This window comes from Stylophora pistillata, chromosome 4, assembly GCF_964205215.1.
Source record: "Stylophora pistillata chromosome 4, jaStyPist1.2, whole genome shotgun sequence".
Lineage (NCBI taxonomy): Eukaryota > Metazoa > Cnidaria > Anthozoa > Scleractinia > Pocilloporidae > Stylophora > Stylophora pistillata.
This window is the reverse complement of record NC_142522.1, coordinates 2,625,027-2,647,659: the sequence shown is the minus strand read 5'-3', so window position 1 is coordinate 2,647,659 and position 22,633 is coordinate 2,625,027. Positions and strand designations below refer to the sequence as shown.

Here is a 22,633-nt window from a genome sequence, read left to right as displayed (position 1 = left end):
CCTCCAAAACATTTAATTTGCACACTGGGATAATTTTTAATTTCTGCACTAACTCTCCGCCCAACCTCTTTCCCAAGAGATGTTAAACTGAAATAAGTCTAGAGCAAGGCTGAAACATTTTGCTCAAACATTTGTGCAAACCCCTTTTCATGACACCCTCTTAGCCAAAGCGACAAAAGAAAGAAAAGAAGGAAGTGATTAAAGAAAAGAAACAGGAGATTAAAGATTCCGTTTTCCAAGAACAGCCTCCTTCTCCTGAGAAGGAAAATGATGATAAAGATGGAAAGGACGATGGAAAACCAAAGAGTTCCTATGCTTTAGATGATATGGAGAAGGCCACCTTTGATGCGGTGAGTGTAAACAGTCTTTTCCCTTTTCTGGTAAATTTGCTGTTTAGATCTGGAGATGTTTAGTAGTACCCATTCCTGCGCATGCTTCTGAACAAGCTTTTACCGAACAATAAAGTTTTCGGGTTTTAATTTTTAGACACCTCGTGTGGATTGTCCCAGAAATGTAGATGTGCGTTTTCGAAAAAAATGACGCAGCAAAAAAATTAACCAGTGTTAGTGTTATCAGTGTTGATGAAACTTTACTGCTGTGATTTTCCTTACTCGCAAAAGACACGAAAAATGGTGGGCTTGTAACTTTGTTTCATCGATAGTAATTTTTTTTTTCGTGGCAGTGTAAAGAAAAAATGCGGCCAGTGAAAAAAGCCCTGAAAATGCTGGAGAGTCCAGAAGGGACCATGACTGAGAAAGACCAAGTCTCTCAGACAAGACAGGTAGATTTTTTATCTCATTTCTCGGAGCGCTTGCTCAGCAATGTCTCACTCGATCGAGGCGCCATCACAAGAATTTTATAAAAAGCGAACTGAGGATAACACCGGTTGAGTTACTTCCGGTCCGATTTCTTTGCCTGGGTTTGAGCGGCGGAAGTGAAAATGAATTCGAGTCCAGGATGCTCCAAGCACTATCGATCATTTCCGATAGCTTTTTGTTAGCTTTATCTGTCTATCAATTTTTTAAGGTAAATTGTGCGATTATTTTGATTTAGTATAAAAAAAAAAACCTTTCACCTTTGCTTTTCAAAATGATAATCTGCGCTATAATCTAAACTGCAGTCCCCAATAACAACTCAATTCTACCGAATGACCTTTACATTTCAGTGCTTGTTGAAAATTGGAGATCACATCACGGAAATCACATCTCATTATAAAGACGGTGATGTTGTCACAGAGTGGAGGAAGTAAGTAGTCGGTTCACTTCACGTGAAGCCGACAACGTGGCGTATTTGTTGTTGATTATGGTGTAATTTCGTAAGTACCTTTCTGTATGTGTTACATTGGGTTGTAAAGTTTGTTATCTTTTGTTTCTTCCAGCAACCTTTGGACGTTTGTGTCGAAGTTCACTTCGTTTGAAGCCAAGAAGCTTTTCAAGCTTTACAAACACGCTGCTAAGAAGAGAGATGAGACGAAAGCGCAAGAGGTACATGGAGTATTCTTAAAATAATGTTGTGGCTCTGCTGCCGCTGTCTCAATGAAAGAAAAAAAAAAAAAAAAAACACAGATCAAAAACAGGGTCTTAGGAAGTTAAAAAAGGCAACTCGAGTCTAAGGTGAATGATAAACTTAAACTGAACCCACCTTGTGATCCATTCTTTTCTTTTCTTTGCAGCGTACTCAGAACAGGCCCGCCCCCCAGTCACAGCGAGCCCCTCAAGACTCTTCAGGAATGTCCCACTCCAGAAAGCATCCTGGTGATCATGCTCCTCAACGCTCATCCAACGATCTCAAACGTCCAATGGAAGGAGGGAGCTCTTCTCATTTGGGGCCAGGTGGAAAAGTGCCCCGGATGGACCGTACTAACTCAGGGTCAAGTTCACATGGTGGGGGGAGGCATTCTGGGAGTGGGGATGGGTACGACCCTCGACGGTCATCGCTCAGTCATTCCGACAGAGTCAGCGGATCAACCAAGGACAGGCCACGGGACGGGTCACGTGACGGGTATGATTCTTTGTCCCTTTCTATCGGAGCTCAATATTTTAGGACGAGCTATGATTGCATTTGATCAAGATGGGTTAACTTGGCATTCCAACGCATAACATTCTTTCAAAATGTATCTGACCCAGGAAGAAGAGAAATGAAATTTCGTGCAAACTTTTGCCATAATCCCAGTTTTTAATCGCTTTAACTGAAATGCTTACAGAAGCTTGTTAAACTACCAATATTCTAGTATGTATATTGACATATCCGTTTCTTTCTACGCCATGACAGACATGACCACAGTCACAGATACCACGATCCACAGCGCGACAGGCCTTCCTATCACACTTCTGACTATTCCCGAACTCACGACAGGCCATCGGAGCACGGTCGTTCCCACGATCAACATTCGCGGTCGTCTTACGAGAGGAACTCGGATCATCATTTCCGATCTTACGAAAAGAGTCGAGACCGAAGGGATGAGCATCACCGAAGTAGTGTTCGGGAGTACTCGGCCGAAAGTCGCCACCATTCGTATCGCGATAGGAGCAGCGATTCATCGTCGTCGCGTCACGGGAATCCTTCAAGCTCTCCGAAGTCTGGCGAGGCCAAAAGATACGGAGAAGACAGACGCAACGTTGAGATTGACAGGGAAAAAAGATGACAGCTTCTGACAAGCAAAGTTTTAATTAGCCTTTCTTTTACTGCATTTCTGATTCTGTTTAGTACCGAAAATATAGATTTAAGAACATTTCACAGTCGCCATATTTTTCATTTATTAAGTTTATTTATTTTCTAAATTAATAACGATTATTTGTTGGTTGACTGTGAAGTTGTAAAAATTATGTATATATTCTTAGCGAAAAGCCCTCACATCTTGTCTCCTTTTGAGTAAAGTTCCACCCTACGAAAGAAGTAAAATTGAAAATCTCTTTTCTTGTTTCTCTGCTGTGCAGAGGGAGCAGGCGTGTTGAATGTCTCGTAGAAGTTTTGTACCGAAGGTAGATTGTATTTTATCATATTTTGCATCAAAGTGTACAAAGGGTTTACCGAAGTTACTTAGTTGTACAGTTTTGAATACAAAACTTACGCTCAGAGGAAATAAAAGGGGTTTGTTTTGTTATGAAGTGTAAGATAGTTTGTATTTGTCAATTATTTGTCCATGCGCGCTCTAATTGGCCTAAAAATCTTTCGATAACTGTTTGGGTAGACGCATGGTCAATTTTTATTGATAAAGCGGTGTAGTAATTCATTTGGTATGAGTGTTTACAGTAAGCCCAGTATATACTTGTGAGACTCTCTCTTCAGTTTTGGTGTTTGCTGCGACAGCGAAGAGAAAACATAACATTTCAGGAAAAAAAAAACTTTAATTTTTGTTTTAAATGAAACAACCATCCCAGGAAATAACCATCTATAAAGATTCTCGACACTCGCTGGTCGCGACACTTTACTTAACATGAGAGACGATGATTCGAATATTCCCTTTGTAAGGTGATCGTGAATGTCGATCGTGGGAGCGACCGTGCTCCGATGCACTGTCCTGGGTTCGATAAATAGTCGATAGAGGGAGAGAAAGCCTTGCGTAGAGGGTCTGCACCAAATGTTATTTTCAAAAGTCTAAAAGAAAGCTATTTAATGGAATGCTTAGTCGATTCATCTTAATCAAATGTAATCGCACTCGTCCATACTCTTGAGCGCTGCTAGAAAGGGACAAAGGATCGCTGGTGATCTGAAAAACACTTCTATCGCCAAACTCTAGAAGACTTCTGCGCGGTGCAAATGGGTCGCCAGATGGTAGAAACTGTAGGACGAAAATGACTACGAAAGTGAAAAAAAGAAACTGGAGATCAAATCTTATTGGTTGCACGATTTGGACGTTGAAAAAAAACAAAAGAACGATTAAAAGTGACAGATAAGGTTTATTTTTAAAGCAAGGCCGGTAACACTCAACCAATAAGTAACAAATATAAGTGCCAATAAGCAATAAATGGTTCCCCTTTCCTCTCGGCTTCACCAATGATTCTATGCTTCTTTAAACTTCAGAAGGTAATTGTAAATAATTATCTTATTCTATTGCAGTTCCAGTTTTTACGTATTTCTGCAAGGAAAAGTTTTTTTATCAAAATTATGGGTCCGTGGATGCTTCTGAAATTATTTTGAGATGTTTATCGTCTTTTGTAGTGTCGCGGCAAGAACTTAAAAAAGATCTACGTCATTTGCCAATTTAAACGACAAAAAAAATTCCCGTAAATTATATGATGCACCGATAAAACCTGTTATGACATTTCTGCAAAGAAAACTTTTACTTTAAATTTCGCGCAATCCTGAAATGATTGTGAGATTTCTATCACTTTCTATTGTCTTTCGTAATGTTAGGGCAAGAACTGAAAACATGATGTACTAGTGGCTATAAGCCAGAAATCACAAAAGGAGAGATCTCAACTGTGTATTGAGTGCGAATGTCGAACTACAAAGATACTCCAAAAAAATAAGTAACACCGGTCGTTCTGTGTCACCACGTGTATTTCGGTTTTGTACGTTTTACTTTAAGATCGATGATGGTCGGTTTTGCGCATGCAAAACTGAAAAAATATTTTATCTTGTTTTACAGCGGATGTTAGACTTAATATTTATTGCCACTGAACAGTTAGATTTTCATCCGAAGATCGATATCAGACTCAACCAATATTAAAAGAGTGACAAACAATCATATTAACAATAATAATTATAATGATAATACAGTATCGAGCAGACAAGAGATTAGAACAAAGAAGAAAATCAATTAGGGGATTATTAGCTGATCCAGTATCAAATTCTCCAAACTAACATCATGAGAATTGTATGGCAGAGAGTATGAAGAAATTGCTAAGAGTTGGGAGTGAAAGAACTAACTCGTAAGAAACCTCCGCGTCGTAGCTCTTTTTCTTACTTCTTGTGCTCGACTATAAAAACAATTAAAGCAAGAGGTTATAAATTCTCTTAGGTTAAAGCTATTTTATTCAATCGCTCGGATGTTGTAGGCTTTGACTTCCATTCTTTATGAAACCAACAGCTATATGATGGACAAAAAAGATGAAGAACTTTAGCTGTCAAAACAGGTTTAGCTGTCACCATTTTTGTTCAATAAGCTATCGAAATGTGTTAAGAATGTTTGATTTTATCAAACAGTGGTACTAGTGGGACTTTAAGCCCCAACATTACAGACACCTTATCATTTCACAAAGGTATCTACACCACAATGAAAAAGGTGCACTCCACACTGAATAATTTTAAAGATATAGAAGAAAACATCAAGGAGGAATTACTCTCATTTCAGGACACTGATAATACCTTCGAAAAAGGACGGCTAAGTTAACCCATCTCAAATGTAATAACTGATAAAAAGGCCTTAAATCTTGAGCTCTGATAGAAAGGGACAACGGTTGATCCACTGACTCTGTTGGAATGACTGAACGTAAGACCGCCGAGGTTCGTACCCGTTCCCACTCCCAGAATGCCTCCCCCAACCATGTGAACTTGACCCTGCGTTAGTGCGGTCCCTCAGGGGTACTTTTTCCTTCGGGATCGGCACCCAAATGAGGAGAGCTCCTTCCTTCCATTGGGCGTTTGAGATCGTTGCATGAGCGTTGGGGAAAGAGCATGATCGTCATTGGTGTTATCTTTAAGCGTTAAAAAATCCTTTGCCGACTAGGTCTATTCTTTCAATATGGGCAAGTTTATCATGGCATTTTCATGGTACTAGATTTCATCCCAGTCCGTAATAACACACAAGAATAAATCAAATTTTGTCGATTATCAATCATCTTGAGTGCAATCGAGGAAGAAGCCAAATGGCTCGGTTTAACTTTATCGCGTTAGGCCTGGTCCCAGGTATATTCCCGGTTCCACGGCCCTGCCACGTCACCATTTCCAACAGGTCAGGATTCCTTATATGACGTATGTTGCTAAAAATAAGATCACAGTTGACAACAGCACTCTGTTCCACGTTTAAACTTTAGATGTTGGCAGGGTTTTGAACTATTGACAATTATTTCGACAAGATGGTTGTAAATGCTTCTCCTTCTACAGTTTCTTTGGATCACGTGTACGCGAAAAAAGATGCAGACCTGGAGGAAGATATATTTTTTAGCTCGCCAGACTTCCTCGACCCATGGGCTCAGGTGAGTTGGCAGATTTCCTGATTATTCTCACATACTTTGCACAGTCTACAGTGGCTAGATTTAGCGTTTTCAATGCACGCAGTTTGTTTATTTGAACGAAGTATTTCTACATATTTTCTAACTTTTATCGAGGATGAAGCTTCCTTCCTTCGTTCGAAGATGAAGAAGTTTGTTACCGCACGAACACGCTCTGAAAATTTTCATCTTCATATCGATCAGAATTTCGAGTTATCATAGAACTGTAATATTTTGGTTATGTGTACATCTGATGCAATCTTTATAATATTTGGATTTAAATGATTCAACCATTGTAAAGATACGTGCGTTTTTTGAGCTCTCGAATTATAGAGAAAGGTAGGAAGTTTCACTTAACAAACGATGCTTTCGATTACAATTGTCGGTGCAGTGAAGACTTTTATCTAAGTTATATCGTTGTTTGCTCCAGTTACCTAAGGTGTTTTCGAGTTCTTTGCTCAGGGAAAAGAATGAAAGGCCACGAGATTTTTAAAAAATACTTTCAATTTCAAAAGTGTTTTCCTAGAACAGAAGTGTGATAAGATATATGTACATGTAGTCTAACTCGATGAGGAATCACTGTGATCATTTTTGATACTGCAAGGGTGAATCAAAGCTTTAGTTGAAAAGTGTTGATTTATGCAGAGCATCTCAATACCATATCTAAGGTCAGATAAATAATGCTGCATAATTTTGCTTTTACTGTTCTTGTGAATGAGCTGCTCTCTGTTTTGTATTATGCTATCCAGAGCATCAGAGAAGATGATCCTTTACTTAAAGAGTTCATTTTTTTACTATCATACAGGATGATTTTGCCAGTAACACTGATGTTGGTCTTCTTGACATTGGCCTTTTATTTGGGGAAGAATTCCCGGAACTTGGTGATTTGTCTCCACCTCACAGTGAAAGCACTTCATCAGATTCATACATGACACCCAGTCCTAACACTGTGGATGATGAGCTGCTTGAAATTCTCAGCTCAACATCAGCATCACCTGGTTTGCCGCAAAACAGTGAAGATGTCACAATTAATCTAGGTAAGTGGAGTGCAACAAAAATCAGTCTATACTGAATGGATTTATTTTTAATTTAGTAATTATTCTTACTGTCTGCCATACAATTCTTATGATGTTATTTTCAAATAATTTGTTAGGGGATCAATTGATAAGGCACTGATCATGCATAGGAGCTAATGGGTTAAGACTGCAAGACACTGGGACAACAAGGTGTCTGCCACAAACTACCTATTGTGTATGTCCTCTCTGTGGCCAACACCTTTGTGTGGACTGCTTCAAGCAAAAGTCGTTACAAAGAGTAGTTTAACCCTCCAATCACCACACAAATTAAAAGCTGATAAAATTTTGTACATTTGTACCTTGTTCTGGGGTAAGATTCTGTCCCAGAGACGAACATTCTTACCAAAATTGTCCATGTTTGGTGACCATTTTATGATTTAAGGTTGCTTAAAGGCTACTCTAACATACTTGAAGTAAGAGTCATGCTTATCCTTTCCTGATTTCCTTGCAATTCTCAAAGGATGGAATGTTGAGCTCCCTGACTTAGAAGGTAATATTGATGCCTCAGAATCACCAACCCCTGAAACCTGCTTGCCAACAACAGTAAAGTCATCCACTGTATCAATCAATCTGTCTTCAGTTTCTATCTGTCCATCCTCTGCTTCTAGTGCGCGCAAGGTATGTCATCAGAACATTATGTGAAGAGGTGCATGTGCATGGAGTAGCCTTTTTTTATTTCTTCTCAAGACAATACTACTATAATTATTTTTCTTTCTTAGAGTTGTAAACATGTACAATCTTGCCCTGTAGTTCAGAAATTATGCGAAATCAGGGGTGCTCTGAGAAAAATTTTCTTCAGGGCTCAGATGAACCAAGAATATTTGGATGGATATTTGAAGCTGCATGTACACCAAATGGGTTTCTATTTTTAAGAGATGTTACTGACCTTATACAATGTTAAGTGATTTCCTTGAAGAAAACTCTTGTTCTTTTAATGAGTGTGATTCCCTTAATTGGTATTTGTAGTCAAAACTTCTGGTTCTTACATGTGAAGAGAAGAGGTTGTTAGAGTTAGAAGGAGTCACCCTACCAACGGATATGCCTCTCACCAAGGTATGACATTCTTTCTTTCTTTCTTTTTTTTTTTTTTCCTAACCATTGACCACTTTCATAAATGGCTGCCGGATTAATATTCTTTTGTTTAAATTTAAATTAGCCTTTCTGGCCTCGCTTAAGATAATGTATTCTTTTGAATTTTGTACCGGAGAACAAGGCCAGAAAGGCTAATTTAAATTTAAACAAAAGAATATTAATCTGGCAGCCATTTATGAAAGTGGTCTATTTTACTGCATTACCGCAGTAGGGTAGGACTAGAACGGAACATATGCAAACCATGCGAGTAGTCCACCCATAGGTGCTTTGATTGTGTGATCTTTTCTGGTTAGTAATTATTATTTGACAGTGTTCATTGCAAACCAGTAATTTCATGTCAAACTACTCTTAGACATTTTATGCTGACCCTTTACCTCTAAGATCTAATTGTTAATTCTCCCCTTGAACTTCTACACATTTCCTTGTAACTTGGTTGTGAGAATTTGCCATTAGATCAAGATAACAACTTCTACCTGATACATTTAAATGTTCTCATTACTTGTTTGATGGACAGTCTATGGATATTGTAAGGAGAAGTTACATGTCAATCACTTTGGGGAGTTGAAGGATTAGGTTAATCCTTGATTTTTAATTCTCAGCAAAGCCCTAAAATAAATAGATTTGGTATATATATTTTTTAATTTTTTATGATAAGGAGGGATTGCTAATTTTAAGGAGTGAGTATTGAAGGGTTTAAAATAACAAGGTGATTTTCAGTTTATAAATGTAGATGCCTAAGAGAAAGTGCAAAGTTCATCTTTAAAGTTTGTTTTCATTTCTTGAACTGTAGGCAGAAGAAAAAGTTCTCAAAAAAGTGAGAAGAAAAATAAAGAACAAGGTGAGAAATTATAAGATTGTGTATTGGTGATAATCAAGGCTAGTGTTGTAGTGAAATTCATGGAAAGAATGGATATTATCTACATTTACATTGATTTAAAAATTTTATTGCAGACTTAATGGAAACCTTTTCATGAGATATTCACTCATGTCAACTTTGTAATTTTATTTCAGCAATCAGCACAAGAGAGTAGACGGAAAAAGAAGGATTATATTGATGGACTAGAAGAACGGGTGAAAGCTTGCACTGAGCTTAACCATAACTTATCCATGAAAGTCAATAGTTTGGAGGAGCAAAACAAGTGAGTTGCCCTCTATTCAGTTTGGGGCAAGGCTAGATTTATCATTTGATGCAGATGGTTCATTCTGTAGAGACCAATGATGGGAAAATCTTGAACCATATTTGACAGAAAATAACAGGTATTGGTTGGTTTATTTACATGTGCTAATGTGAACATGAATGTTTATAGGACACTGCTGGATCAGCTGAAAGAGCTCCAAGCACTGGTAGCATCTACACATCCAACCAAGGCCCAAGCAGGGACATGTTTGATGGTGCTGTTTCTGGCCTTTGGTTTGGTTCTCTTTCCAATAAAGAATGGTCCTGGAGAACAGAAAGAAGCTGTTGCAAAATATGCACCAGCCATTGGTAAGTCACTTCTCTAGAAGTGGGGGGGGGGGGGGGGGGGTAAAAATGACATGGATTTCATCAGTTTCAATGTGGTGTTTTTCATCAGATTTTTTGAAAGTTATGAAATTCAGTTTTGTTCATTTCTATTTTTGTTGTTGTCCTTTCTGCAGTGCGATCTCGCACACTTCTTCAAGTAAAGGAGGAGTACCCAGACGAGGTTCCAGAGGTGGCACAATTTAATCTGAACAGTACAGATTATTTGAAGGCTGCCACTCCTCCCATGTCACAGAATGCACCAGCATCACTTGGAGAAGTTATGGTGGAGGTCTCAGATATCGACAGGAGTCAAGGAGATAAAGTGAAGCCTCAAAAAAGATAATTGATGAAATCATGCAATGTAAATAGTTATGAAATCATGCAATGTAAATAGTTTTATAAATAAGAGAAGTTGTTTTGTGTAACTAGCTTTTGGTATATCAGTAGTTAAGTGGTCTATCATCATGTCAACTGTTAAAATTACCCATCTGTGGGGCTAAAACAATAGATTTGCGCCAACCTTTTCCTGTCAATGGAAAAAATTCAGTTGTAAATATATTTTTTTTTGTGTAAGAAGGGGTAATTACACAGGCTTGCAAAGAAAAAAAAGTGGTGAAAAAAGTTACAACATCAAGACCTAAAAAAGTAGCATGTTTCCACAACAGCTGGGAAATAAGTTCTCAGTCATCATGTTCTTCATTTCTGAGAGGAAAGTCAACACTTTTGGGATGCAAAGTACTTAGGTTTATTTTGTAAAATGTAATGTAAATTTATAAATAATTCAGATACATAGTTAATGGTGCATGGATGTCATACCACTTACTTCCGACAATGACATTGTAATCTAATTACTGTATGTCATGCATTTTTGTTTAAAAAAACAAAACAAAACTAAAGTATGGTTGTTTTTTTTTTGTTTTTTTTTCTCATTACCATTTTTTTTTAGTCTCTTTGATGTTGCAGGTATTATAATTTGATGGAAGTGGCTTTGTTTAATATACACTTACGTTTAAGGTCAACCCTCTTGTTTGTATGGGTGATCAAGACAGAATTTCTCCTTACAATATTGATACAATGTCAAGTAGACAAGTAAGGAGAATAAAGAAACATATCAGTAAGGGCGATATTAGTTGATCCAATACAAAATTCTCTGAACCAAAAATGGCAAAAAGTAAGGAGAATTGCAAGTGATCTCATGGGAGAAAGGATTATCACTCACTTCGTAAAAGACTATTGGTAAGCGGTCACTAGTTTCTGCATCCTATCACTACTTTGTGAGAACTACAAGTGTTTTTTTGTTTTTGTTTTTATCTATTCACATGGATTATTAGCTAACCCCCAAAATTTATGCCAGTTATTCCATTTAATGTGAATGTAAAGGATAGGTTAACTTCACTCCAAATTACTGTCATCATTATTTGGCAAAATATTGAAGGACTTACCCACTGGTGTATGTACCCCTTAACAATCTAGTGATGCATGGCTGAGGCTCTATTGCTACCTCCCCTCCTTGGTGAATCCCAGATTGTTATAATTTGTGATGGCATTTAAATTGTCACACATTGCGACTTCTTGAGAGACTGGGAAAGGATAATTTTCAAAGGATGTAGAAGAAAAGTGTTAATGCTTCAAAGGGGGGAGATTTGTGTCACTAGAAGATGAGAAGAAAGAATGCAGTAAATCAGATATTCATAAACAAGTTTCAGTATGGCCTGTGAGCAGAGGGGATGCTTGTTAGTTATTTTGGTGCGATAGAAGAAACTTACTCAATTTGACTAAATTTGAATTACAGGATTATTGGTGTCGCAAGAGGCGTGCCATCACGTTACGCATTCCCCACTTCCGTCACGCAGTCCAAAGGAAGCGGAAATGCTCGTTCACGCTTAGAGATGAAAAGTCGTTACAGATTTATTTCAACACACGTATGGAATAAATAAGGCATAAACAAAGTCTCTGTCATCTTGACGCAGTGAATAGGGATTGCCAAACATAGTAGATCACACAGCTCATTGCCAAGTGAAAGCGGAAATGATATGTCAACACGCAAGTTCCTCTTTCTCTACTCTGTTCCTCTTTCTACTTTTTATATAGTCCCTTTGGATGTAATCGTGGTCGGTGGCAAATACTACCTCTGATTTTTCTCTCTGATTCAATATTCAAACGGATAATCCAACTGGGTTACGTTGCTGAGTGCAGACTCAGCGTGCTGTTGTTAAGATCGTCACCGATCGCTCGCAAACATCTTCCTATGTCGCTTGAACTGCTCAACTCAGCGCAACACTCGCCAACATGGCGCTGACTAGTCGCAGCATTTCCACTGTGCGAGTTTCTCTCGTCCACTGACTGACGACTTCTTCGGCGAAACATGAAAGACCTCCGTCTGGTTTGGGGCTGGTTTGTACGGCTAGTCGATCGTTTGAAGAACGTGAACCCCATACGACTTCTACGATAAATACAAGAAAAATTTGAATCATCGCCTGGTAATGCAAACCCAACAAGGCCAAACTAAAATAAACATTATCGCCCACAGAGAGAGGAAGATTCACTGCAGTTTTAGTAGTTTTGGTGATACAAATCGAGAAAATTTCGTGATGACGAAATATCATAGTTCGAATCAAACTGAAAGATTTCTATGCACGCCAATTCACTGAAGGGACTGTTGAAACTTTTCGCGAAGCGTTTCGACTAACCTGAATAAAGCCTGTTTCTCACTCAACGTAGCTTCGTTCCCTGACAATTACAAGGTTTTTTACACTTTTTTCAATGTAGTACACTTAGGAAATGAAACTAAAAACGTACCTTTTATATAGATTTCCGTGACAATTACGTCATACTTGACGCACGTAGTAACCTTTGTCATGAGGTAATTTGGGAATAAGGGCCGGAAAAACCCATCAAACCAGGGAACGAAAATGATTTGCTATCGGTGTCAAGCAGTCTCCTGATTGGTTGTCAGTAGTCAAGCCCTAATCCATCGTGCTTTTCAAAAGGAAACAAGGGAAGTTTAAGCTTTCGTGGAAAGTAATGCATTTTTTAAATATGACGATGATTTAAGTCACGCAGTAAAAAAACCAAGTATTTATTTTTTATGAATAATTTGGATAAGACAGTCTCAACTGAACTAAATATTTTTGGGAATGAAGTGCCCCTGAATTACCTTGTTTTTAAAACGAAACATTACGTAAACAAAACTAAGGATTAAAATCACAGAGAAGAACGTGCTACACGTAAAGTGCATAGCTTCAGAGATTTAAATATGTGACTTGACCCTTCATACTACTTAAACAAGGACCGTATACTATAACAGTGACAACTGGAAGGGTCAGACAGATAAATGCTACATTTTTTTCGGTTTAAGTGTACAGAAACCGAAAGTATCCTCGCCAAGCACCAAGGCGTACTTGGTGAGCAAATCAAGTCAGCATTTTTCAATTAGAATTATATAAGTATGGATAAAAATAGAATGTGTTGGAATTTTGAAAAGTCAGTCTTCTTTATAAGGAAAATGGCTGTACGTGACTCTCTTTTTGTCTCTTGTAATCGGGTGGCATTAGTTATGAAAACTTCTAATGAAAAAGTGATGACTTTGCAATCTTTATGAGCTTTTATTGGTTGGTAAGAACCGAAGGCCGTTTATAAGATCATAAGCTTCTGGTAAGAAACATTCACATCGCACCGAATTATGCCTTTACAGTCTATATTCAGTATGCATATTCTCCATACCTTTCTCTACATACTTTTCCTAATGTGCTGACAAGGAGAATTTGTCCAACAATCAAGAGCTTCTTTACTTGGTGATCATTTCTTTTATTCTCATGACTTAAATGTTTCATTCAGGGGTGCTGCCGTAAGGAGAAATTTGACACTGGTCACTCTCAAGGGGGCGGGAAGATTAGAGACCCTGGGAACGAGGTTGATAAAATGACAACTCTAGAATAAGATCTGCAACAAGTTTTTTGGTCACAGAATAATTCATCTCTCTCCCCACAGACGGTATTAAAATGAAAAGAGACCGCTTCTGCGTTTGATAGGCAAGCTCAACTAAACTTGTGCAATAGTGTATGCTTTCACGACACTACAGCCACTCGTTTCGTGCACTGTGCCCAAGAAAAAAAAATTAAATTCGCAAAAAATATTTATATTGAAAAAGACGTTTCTGAAAGCAAGAATACTTCCATGAGCGCGGATTCCTTAGGAACGGGTTAGCGCTCAAAAAAATCCCGAGGACTTTCTTATTTTTTGCACGCAAATGATCGCCTACCTTCCGTTCTGCGCAAAATGTTGCGTGAAACATTTCAAGCCACTTTGAACTCTTGCCATCTGCCTCGGTCAGTGAATGGACAGATATCTGCATTTGTTACAAACAAGAGATAGTGATCGATTTTTCTGACAGATTTGTTTGATGAAGTACAGTAAACCTAAACCCAGGTTATACTTGCTCTTTGAGTTTACCCGTTCTAATCATGCAGGATTTAATGCATCATAAAGCTGACTGTCGTCGGTGTTAATTCGATCATCAACAAATCTTCAAGCTTAAGCATCTAACACGCCTGTCTGATCACTTTTATGACTTACCTTGGGAAAAAAAAAATACATTAACATTTTCAGTTCGTAATTATCGCTCAAAACTCTCGTCGCGTGTCATTTCCTGGGACAGATTACTTTAACTTTGCATAATAGTCATTTCCATTCAACCGAGCTCTCAATGATTAGTTACCTTATCATGCAGAGCTAAGTATTGCGAATTCAGCATACAGAAAAGGAACGATATAATTTCTGTAAGGCTGACAATAAGTTCAACTTTACAGCATGCTTGTAAGATATCATGACCCCTAATTAAGAGTATACTGGTTATCGTGCAAGAGACGCAGCACAAATATTCATGAATGGGGACCTTGAATGCAAGTTGCAATCAAAAATTAAGTCGTGCCAAAGAAACTTTAAACTACGACTCTGATTATTTAAAAAAAAAAGAGGATTCTATGTAAAAAGAGAAGCCTTTAAAATAACTTAAATTTACGAGCACGTTTAAAACTCATCTCTCGTCGGAGTCACTGAAGAAACGTTTTTTTGCACTTGGAAGTCATATGTAGATGGCAACTATGATTAGAATATTGCATGTGAACTTGTGTTTCTGTGACAATAGGATAATTTACAAAATCGTTTATTTTTATCACACCAAGTCGGGAGTAAGCGCTCAGCTAGACAAATTGATTGCACTGTCGTTCCCGATAAAACGACTGAAATAAGTGAGGTCGACGAGTTTGCCACTAGATTTATCAATTTTTCAGACCTTGCTGGTATGTATCACTGATTTAAAAAAGGAAAGCTTTATAAGTGTTGTTAGAGAAATCTATTTTTAACACTGATGTTCAATGCAACCTTTTCGTGTTTTGGCTACCTCAGAAAGTGTGCTTTTAAATGTTTGTTTAACATGGATTAAAAATCTGAAGTCTGCTTGTTTGACATCACACTTAACGCAAACAAAAATGCATGGTTTGCGTGATAACGCACGAATTTCGTCCGAAGCAGTACGTGAGAGATTTTAGCCGTGGGTAGATGAAAGGCGATGCCGCGGGCCCTAATTTGAATTTATAAAGAAAAAACAAAGTGGAAGAAAAGGACCTAAACCTGGTTCTGCCCGCAGAATAAAATCGTTTAGGGTCGTGCCTAAAATGAGAAAGCTGCTGAGAAAAGTTAATATTACGTATCAATCACCGCACACGAAAAGCACGACAAAGTGAACAATTTCAGTGAAAGAATTTGCACAGTTTAAACTTATTACCCAATAGAAAAGCGCGTCATCCTTGCTAGTGTCAGTCCAAAAATAAATTGGAATTGAATGAATTAATTTACCCCATCAGTGCATTTTAATATGAATAAACTACCCACAAGAAAATCGATTCACACTTATCGACCAATCATGTGAATGGATTGAGTAGAATCAACCAGTCATAATTGCGAGACCCGTCCACCGCGCGTAACAGGTGGCAATTTAAAGGCTTCCTTAGCGAGCCATAACTATCAAAACAAATTCCAACCAGCGTTAAATTGAGACAAAACGAAACTTCAACGAAAAGGACGTTTAAATTCCTCCGACTGTGATCAAGGGTAAACTGTATAAGAAACAATCTAGGCATGAAAGATATGGATTGTTTGCAGAAAACCAGACTCGCGCAACTTCAAGATTCGAAAAGCGACGAAATGCAGAGAGTTTGTCAGGAAGCTAAGGCCTTGGCAAATGACCTCGTTGAGTATCGCATTGGAAAGAGAAACCCTCCTCCAAGTCACACCGCTGCAATTTTGAGAAGGCTGTCCGACGAGCTTGAAGATCGTCATTCTGCAGTGCTCGCCAACATGTGTGGAAGGCTCAACATACTTACTGGCTCTGCCCATACAAAATTTGTGCAGGTTGCAGACGAAGTTTTCCGCGATGGAGTGAACTGGGGCAGAATTGTGGCGATTTTTGCGTTTGGAGCGAAACTAGCCCAGTACTGTTTTAGAAACGGACTTGAGAAGGAAGCAGACGATATAACTGATTGGGTTGGAAATTATATTTCAAGTCTATCGGGCTGGATTCTATCAAACGGCGGCTGGGTAAGTTACTATTAACAAACTACATCTCACAGACGCGATAATCTGCTATGTTTAGCAGGATTATTGAATATTTAAAAAACTGTGCACACCAATTTGTGAATTTTTCATAGAACTATCTGACAGCCTTAGTAACGTCCTCGAGAAATTAATTTTCTTGAATTATTTTATAGTAGCTCTGCCAGGAAAGTTTCATGGACGATGGAAATTGTGCGTGAAAAGAATATTTAAGTTGTCAACCAAACGGACATTTCCAATCCTCAAACTCTGACTTGAGGACGAACAAGTCGCGTTTAGCGGGTTTTATCAGAATTTCATCCCTTTTCAGAAATTTCTGATTCATTACCATTTCAGAATCCTCCACCGTAGTAACATTCTAAATAGATGAATTCTACAATAGAATTTCCACCAGAGCAGCCCCGTTAAGTCTTCTAAAACTTCCTGTTTTATATTACGCTTACAATCATTCCTGCAATATTGATTTAAAAACGATCATACTCCACAATGCAAAATGCAAATTCGTTTCAAAGTGCTTAGCAAAAAGAAAAAGAATCGATCACCTTTTATGAGACTGCTTAAAATTTGCGAATTCGGAAAAACTATTTTTGTGCTGTTGCAATAAAACATGAAAAGGCGTTGTATCTGTTTATACCAAACAAAAACTGCACTTAAAACTGAAAGGCTAGGGCACATAACGAAAAAATAAAAAATTCTGGAAATGAATTTATAAAAATAGATTTTAGAATAAACACCATACAGAGTTGACAAGTGATATCAAAGCTTATTAAGATAATTCGTATTCAAAAGCAAAATGCAGTTGTGTATAAATTTTAAGCTAATGCAGATAGCCGTAGGTGACGATGAACTTCACCAGTTGCAATATTGACCGGCTTTCTTGAGGCGTTCACCATCGCTGAAAGTCGTCGCACACATTGCGCAATATTCATTTATAAAGGTTATTTCTCAACATGAAATTTTAATTATGCTTCGAAAATTGTTAAAAGTTTTCCAGTTCATAGCATTAAGCAAACCAACTTCCAAATTAATTTATTGGGGAATTAAAATGGATAAGAATTTTTGCCTGGGATAAGATCTGGACTGTACGTGTCAACTAAAATATGCTAGTTTTACCGATGGTAATTCAACAATGTTTATGTCCAATGTCATAGTGGACGTCCTCTGACCTGTAGAGGCCCAAACAATGGCAAATAAGAAACATTTACATTTGCTGACAGCTACCTATTTAACTCAACGTAGCGAAGAGTGCCTTGAGGAGCGAATAAATGTCTAATTATTCGCTTTGCAGAGGCTTGTCTTGAGAGAAGCTAGTAAGAACAATGTAAGTTACAACTCATCTCCCATTTTGCATAACTTAGCCTGTAGGCAAAGATTTCACCCCAGTCTGTAATAGCGGATCCCGAAAACCGTTGCTAAGTCACCAGTAGGTCAGAGTTAATTTTGGACGAAATTCGTGCGATTATTTTGTGGTAGCAAAATTAATACTGAATGCGGGTTAAAAGCAAAATGTACTTTTCTAAACACGGTTTAGTGCTTAAAATTTTGCAATGTGCGTTTGCATATTCATAGAAAATCAACCATTGATTGATAGAACACTCAAAACCTAAGATAACTGCACCTTTTGTTTGTTGGTAAACTAAACTAACTAGGCTATCAAGTCAACTGGGAGTAGGCAAGACACACGCAACAAAACTAATGTATGCAATTAAAAATGAAAACTGGACAAGCAGAATTCCTCACTTTTCTCCTTTTAACACCGCTTAAACCCGTATGAGGGTTTTTTCTTCGTTCTTTTTATTTTTATTCAAGTATCATATAAAAACGTACATCTTCAGTTTTTTCTACATTTCTTATTATCCATTTCGTTAAGATTTAGCCTAAACTTGGTTTATTCTATCGGGATATCTTCCAAAAATCTTTTTTCAGTCTTGTTCTGACGACCGAGGAAAATTTTCTATAAACAGATGATGAACTCATTTTTCAAAGTGAAACGTCTTTCCATGAGTCATGATCCTCATAGGAAATCTGATATTGGTACTATTGGTCAGCACATAAAAACTATTCTCGAAGACATCAGAGACTAAAAACTTAGCCAGCGAAAATGTGTAAATCACTTCACGCGTGAGCTAGTCTGTGTAAATATTGACTGGGGTTTTAGTGCCTTCTTTAAAGCTATGAGTCATTCCGTGAGCAGTTACGTGCGCTGAATATGCGATAACCATTTACTACGAATTTATTAACGCGGCGTAGGGTATCATGCAGTATCACGAAAAATGATTCTTACCGTCCTGTCCACGAAACTACACACTGGATGTGACAGATGGCACACCTCAGTGATTGAACAAATGGAATATGAGTGTTCTTCAGATATAATACATTCCTTGCTGTGCAAAATGACCTCGAACAAAGAACAAATTACTTAACAAAATATTCAAAATGTATTGCAACACAAAAATTTGCTGATTTTGCAAAAAAAAAAAAAAAAAAGAAAGAAAAAGGTGAGCGTGAGAGAAAACTTGGATAAAAGAATCTGCAGGGTGTGGATAGCATCGATATTTTCTGACGAGCCAACACGTCCCAAAAATACCAAAAATAATAAAAATTGACAAAGATTGATAAATACAGTTAATGCTAATGAGTAAATGAGTTTTTCTAGGAAGATGCAAACACCATTTGACAAAAGTTTGAAAAAAAACCCACAGTTTGCATTCTAGATCTAACAATTTTGCGCATTTTCAAGATACTCGACAGATTTTACTTTGCGGTAAAATGGTTGTCAAGCGGTGAAATCAGCCGTCTAGTTTCAAGTCGCCTTGCAAGTTCTTAATATGGTGTGGGTTCCAAAGATAAAGGTAGGATAGAATTGCACCGGACTGGACTCCAAATCAGGGGACTTGGGATTGAGCCCTAGCCGGAATTACCAAGTTGTGTTTTATATAGAGAGTATTCATGTTTATAATCCCCTTCACCAGCCTTTCACCCTCTCCCTCCCCGCTCCTCGACAACTAGATTGGATACAAGTAAACAGCAAGGGGTGGGAAGATATTGGTTCGCCGATTAGTTTGAGATAATCATTTTTATTTTGTTGGACGCAAACCAACAAAACCGCGAGCATGATAACTTTATTTCATCCTGGTTTTCCAAACCTATTGAAAACTGAATATCTTCTGAATGATTGAGATCTTAATTTCTTCAAAAACTGCCAAGAACCATGTCATTTGCGATTTGAAAATTGATAACACATAGAAATCGATTTTTCATGACTAATTAATAATTAAGTGGCTTCAGAAAAACGTCCTGTGATGCTTTGTTAACTGTCACGTATGTTTTATATTTCTAAATATGAAACGTAAAAAAAAAAACTTAGTTCACTCTCCGAGTTAAAAAAGTTTTCTCATTTAATTCAATAAGATAAACATTAGAAGAGGTCGAGGCCACCGTTTCTGTGGTTGAAATGATAAAACGTAAAACAAAGCCATGAGATGTATTTCGCAATCCCTTTGTAACTTTGCCAAAACTTGGTCAAGCCACAAAACCAAAGACACAATCATCTTTTGTCAACTCAACAAAGGCCAAGGTGGAGTTCTCTTCGGTCACAATAATATATTCCTTTTTGATAAGAAATATTTGTGAATATGGAGAAGCTAGGCCTTGGCCCAAGGAGTTTCCTTCTTTCAAATTGGACTCGCTTAAGGAAAGGAAAAACGCAATAATGATGACAATAAAACTTAATTAAAATCCAAATCCTACATGCATATTCTTGCTAGAATATGTATATAAATCATCATCATCATCTTTGTTTTTCTTCATAAATCTTAAACTTAGAAAAAAAGAAAAGATGAAATGCTGAAAAACGAGTGACTCATTAAAAAATTAATATGATAATAATAATCACATTCGTTTCGTGAGAAAGATTGCCAAATGCTGAGATTACTGAGAGCAGATCAAAGCCTTAACGACTCTGTTAATTGCTCAATATTTTTTTTCCAAACAGGAGGCGTTTAATCAGATCTTTCGCGAGGCATATGACGAAAGAGAAAGGTCTTGGTGGAAAAAACTGTGTCTCGCCGCGGTGGGGTTTGGAGCACTGGCGACATTAGTCTATCAACATTCAAGTTGACTTGAATTCCACATCAAACGTCTGTAGCTACCTAAAGAAAGTACATAGGAGGGGTATAGAGATTTGTTTCCAGAAATTCGTTTCTTCATTTTTATAAAGTATTGAACAGCTAGACAAGAAATATCATTTTAGCTTGATGAGCGCTCTGGAAACTGAATTCCTCACTTGAACGACCTTAACGCAAACCTTAAGGTAGGTAGGAAGTATTTTCCAGCAAGGAAGTCCTGAACAAACGCCTTGCTAGCATTAAAGGGGAGAGCCAAGCTTATTTGTTTTGTTATCATAACGTACTATTTTTTTTCTAGACAGAGTGCTTTCGCGCACGCTCATGAGCCCTCAATACAAAAATAATTAGCCAGCGGCGTAAAAGACGAGATTTTGAAGAAAAATACAGCTTATAATCTACCCTGCGAGCAGAGCCTTTTTAACCTGTCCTCGAATCGAAAAGGGAAAAAGGCTCTGCCGACATCCTGTTGTTGCTCGTTTGAACATGCGCGGCGGTTGCCTAGAAACTGATCCTTTTCCAGGCCCCCTTGAACTATTGTGGGTGCAGATTTGGTCATCTGTGTACATGAAAAACAAAGGCGTGCGCACCAAAACCGGTTTGACTGGAGGCAAAACCGGCTTGAGTAGGCCGGAGTTTTGGGCTTTCGGCATTTCAAAGCAACAACAGGATGTCGGCAGAGCCTTTTCCCTTGGAGGGTTAAAAAAAAGAAAAGAAGAAGAAAAGAAGAAAAGGTTCTACTCGCAGGGTACTTATAATCAAGCACTGTCCTAGGGAGATAATACGAAATTGCCTTTAGTTGAATTAGGTTTTATCTAAATATTAATGCTGGCATTTAACATGACTATTTTTACCAATAACATTTATAGTGATTCGCCTTATATAGAACAACTGGTATAAATTTATTTAGAAACTTGGAAGAAACTATGATATAATTAAAATTAGTTCACGTTAAGTTTGGTCAAAACGGTTTGATTTAAAAGTGTTTAAAAACATTTCTCCGTTTCCGTTGATACTTATATATTAATCATAAAAAATTCTTAAAATGGAGGTTTTAGTAGGCAAGGTCTGGTACCGCCATATTCTATATTTATACACTGAACTACTCCATAATTTTGTAGCCATGACTAAATACAGAAACGTTAGATATAGAGCCAGTCATATTTTGTGTATGATAAAATCCACTGATATTTAAGTGCAGACACATCCGTAGCTAGCATTTAACGAAGAAATTCCACTCTATGCTAATTACTAAGCACATGTTTTGCAAGTTTGACATATCTTTGTACGCAAAATACGCTTTTCGATTCAGTGTCGTAAAACCAAAGCCAAAGTAATCAAAACGGCCAATCAAAAAGAAGGAAAATACCCTTTAAGGTTAAAGAACTCAAATAAAAACCAAACTGGCCAAAGCGCGTGAAAACTGGCATTTAACGAAAGCATTCCACTCCATGCTGATTACTAAGCACATGTTTTGCAAGTTTGACATATCTTTGTACGCATAATGCGCTTTTCGATTCAGTGTCGTAAAACCAAAGCCAAAGTAATCAAAGCGGCCAATCAAAAAGGAAAATACCCTTTAAAGCTAAAGAATTCAAAATAAAAACCAAACTGGCCAAAGCGCGGGAAAACATCCAAACTGGCCGAAGCGCGGGAAAACACGGGCGACTAAGTCGTTACTGGTTTAGTTTTGCATCTGATTGGTTGAGAGAGTGCGCGCGTTTTCTGAATCAATCATCAAGCGAAGTAAATCAAAACCAATGGAATCTTGGATTACTTGCGACACTGCATTGATAATTGCTCTATAACAGCGATAAAGTTGCTTAAGGTAATTCCTTAGAAATAAAAGTTGTCGATATATTTTTTTCAGACTTTCCTTGAGTGTCTCCCAATAATCACTTCTTTGAAAAATGAAACAACAACAAATTAGGTCACCACGCTAGCAAAGGAGATACGATAGACCAATTAAAGAGAAAATAATTTTCTCTTGGCCTATCTTATCCCACATATGGCGATATTGATACTAATCACGGGCGTTATTCCATGAGCTTACGGTAAACGTTGCAGGGT

At 37.7% G+C, this 22,633-nt stretch overlaps 3 protein-coding genes and 1 long non-coding RNA gene across 7 annotated transcripts in view; 3 read left to right on the top strand and 1 right to left on the bottom strand.

Annotated features, from left to right (window-relative positions):
- The window catches only part of LOC111321674 (ATP-dependent chromatin remodeler CHD1), a 30,540-nt gene extending 27,437 nt beyond the window's left edge, over positions 1-3,103 (top strand). For both annotated transcript variants that reach the window (XM_022924622.2, XM_022924623.2), the window contains exons 29-34: positions 165-350; positions 683-781; positions 1,166-1,245; positions 1,379-1,484; positions 1,673-2,001; positions 2,272-3,103. In XM_022924622.2, coding sequence (XP_022780357.2) covers positions 165-350; positions 683-781; positions 1,166-1,245; positions 1,379-1,484; positions 1,673-2,001; positions 2,272-2,644 — 1,173 coding nt within the window. In that variant the 3' untranslated portion in view covers positions 2,645-3,103. The remainder of the gene's footprint in view (positions 1-164; positions 351-682; positions 782-1,165; positions 1,246-1,378; positions 1,485-1,672; positions 2,002-2,271) is intronic.
- A 2,805-nt stretch (positions 3,104-5,908) lies between these two features.
- LOC111321695 (cyclic AMP-responsive element-binding protein 3-like protein 3-B) lies at positions 5,909-10,945 on the top strand. Its single transcript, XM_022924648.2, has 8 exons — positions 5,909-6,140; positions 6,961-7,192; positions 7,692-7,849; positions 8,198-8,284; positions 9,114-9,161; positions 9,335-9,462; positions 9,631-9,809; positions 9,962-10,945. Exons 1-8 carry the CDS (start codon positions 6,021-6,023, stop codon positions 10,168-10,170), a joined length of 1,161 nt encoding a protein of 386 aa, XP_022780383.2. The 5' UTR covers positions 5,909-6,020; the 3' UTR covers positions 10,171-10,945.
- A 777-nt stretch (positions 10,946-11,722) lies between these two features.
- Positions 11,723-18,738, bottom strand: LOC111321696 (uncharacterized). 3 transcript variants are annotated; one of them, XR_016000071.1, is made up of 3 exons: positions 18,724-18,738; positions 12,518-14,175; positions 11,723-12,270 (listed from the first exon to the last, which is right to left on the bottom strand). It is a non-coding gene; the product is annotated as an uncharacterized LOC111321696 (long non-coding RNA). The 3 variants fall into 3 exon arrangements; XR_016000072.1 differs by lacking the exon at positions 18,724-18,738 and having other exon boundaries at positions 12,518-12,806; positions 13,551-13,565; XR_002694006.2 differs by lacking the exon at positions 18,724-18,738 and having other exon boundaries at positions 12,518-15,748.
- Positions 15,823-22,423, top strand: LOC111321712 (apoptosis regulator R1). The gene is made up of 2 exons (XM_022924673.2): positions 15,823-16,424; positions 20,434-22,423. The coding sequence occupies exons 1-2, from the start codon at positions 15,966-15,968 to the stop codon at positions 20,557-20,559; spliced, it is 585 nt and encodes a 194-aa protein (XP_022780408.1). The 5' UTR covers positions 15,823-15,965; the 3' UTR covers positions 20,560-22,423.
- The last annotated feature ends 210 nt before the right edge of the window (positions 22,424-22,633 follow it).

Excerpts from the sequence above, each read along its gene's own strand:
- LOC111321695 (XM_022924648.2), top strand. The coding sequence starts at position 6,021 with ATGGTTGTAAATGCTTCTCCTTCTACAGTTTCTTTGGATCACGTGTAC. Across the intron at positions 6,141-6,960 it reads TCCTCGACCCATGGGCTCAG|GATGATTTTGCCAGTAACAC; the intron begins GTGAGTTGGCAG and ends ACTATCATACAG. Across the intron at positions 7,850-8,197 it reads CTGCTTCTAGTGCGCGCAAG|TCAAAACTTCTGGTTCTTAC; the intron begins GTATGTCATCAG and ends TGGTATTTGTAG.
- LOC111321712 (XM_022924673.2), top strand. The coding sequence starts at position 15,966 with ATGAAAGATATGGATTGTTTGCAGAAAACCAGACTCGCGCAACTTCAA. Across the intron at positions 16,425-20,433 it reads TTCTATCAAACGGCGGCTGG|GAGGCGTTTAATCAGATCTT; the intron begins GTAAGTTACTAT and ends TTTTCCAAACAG.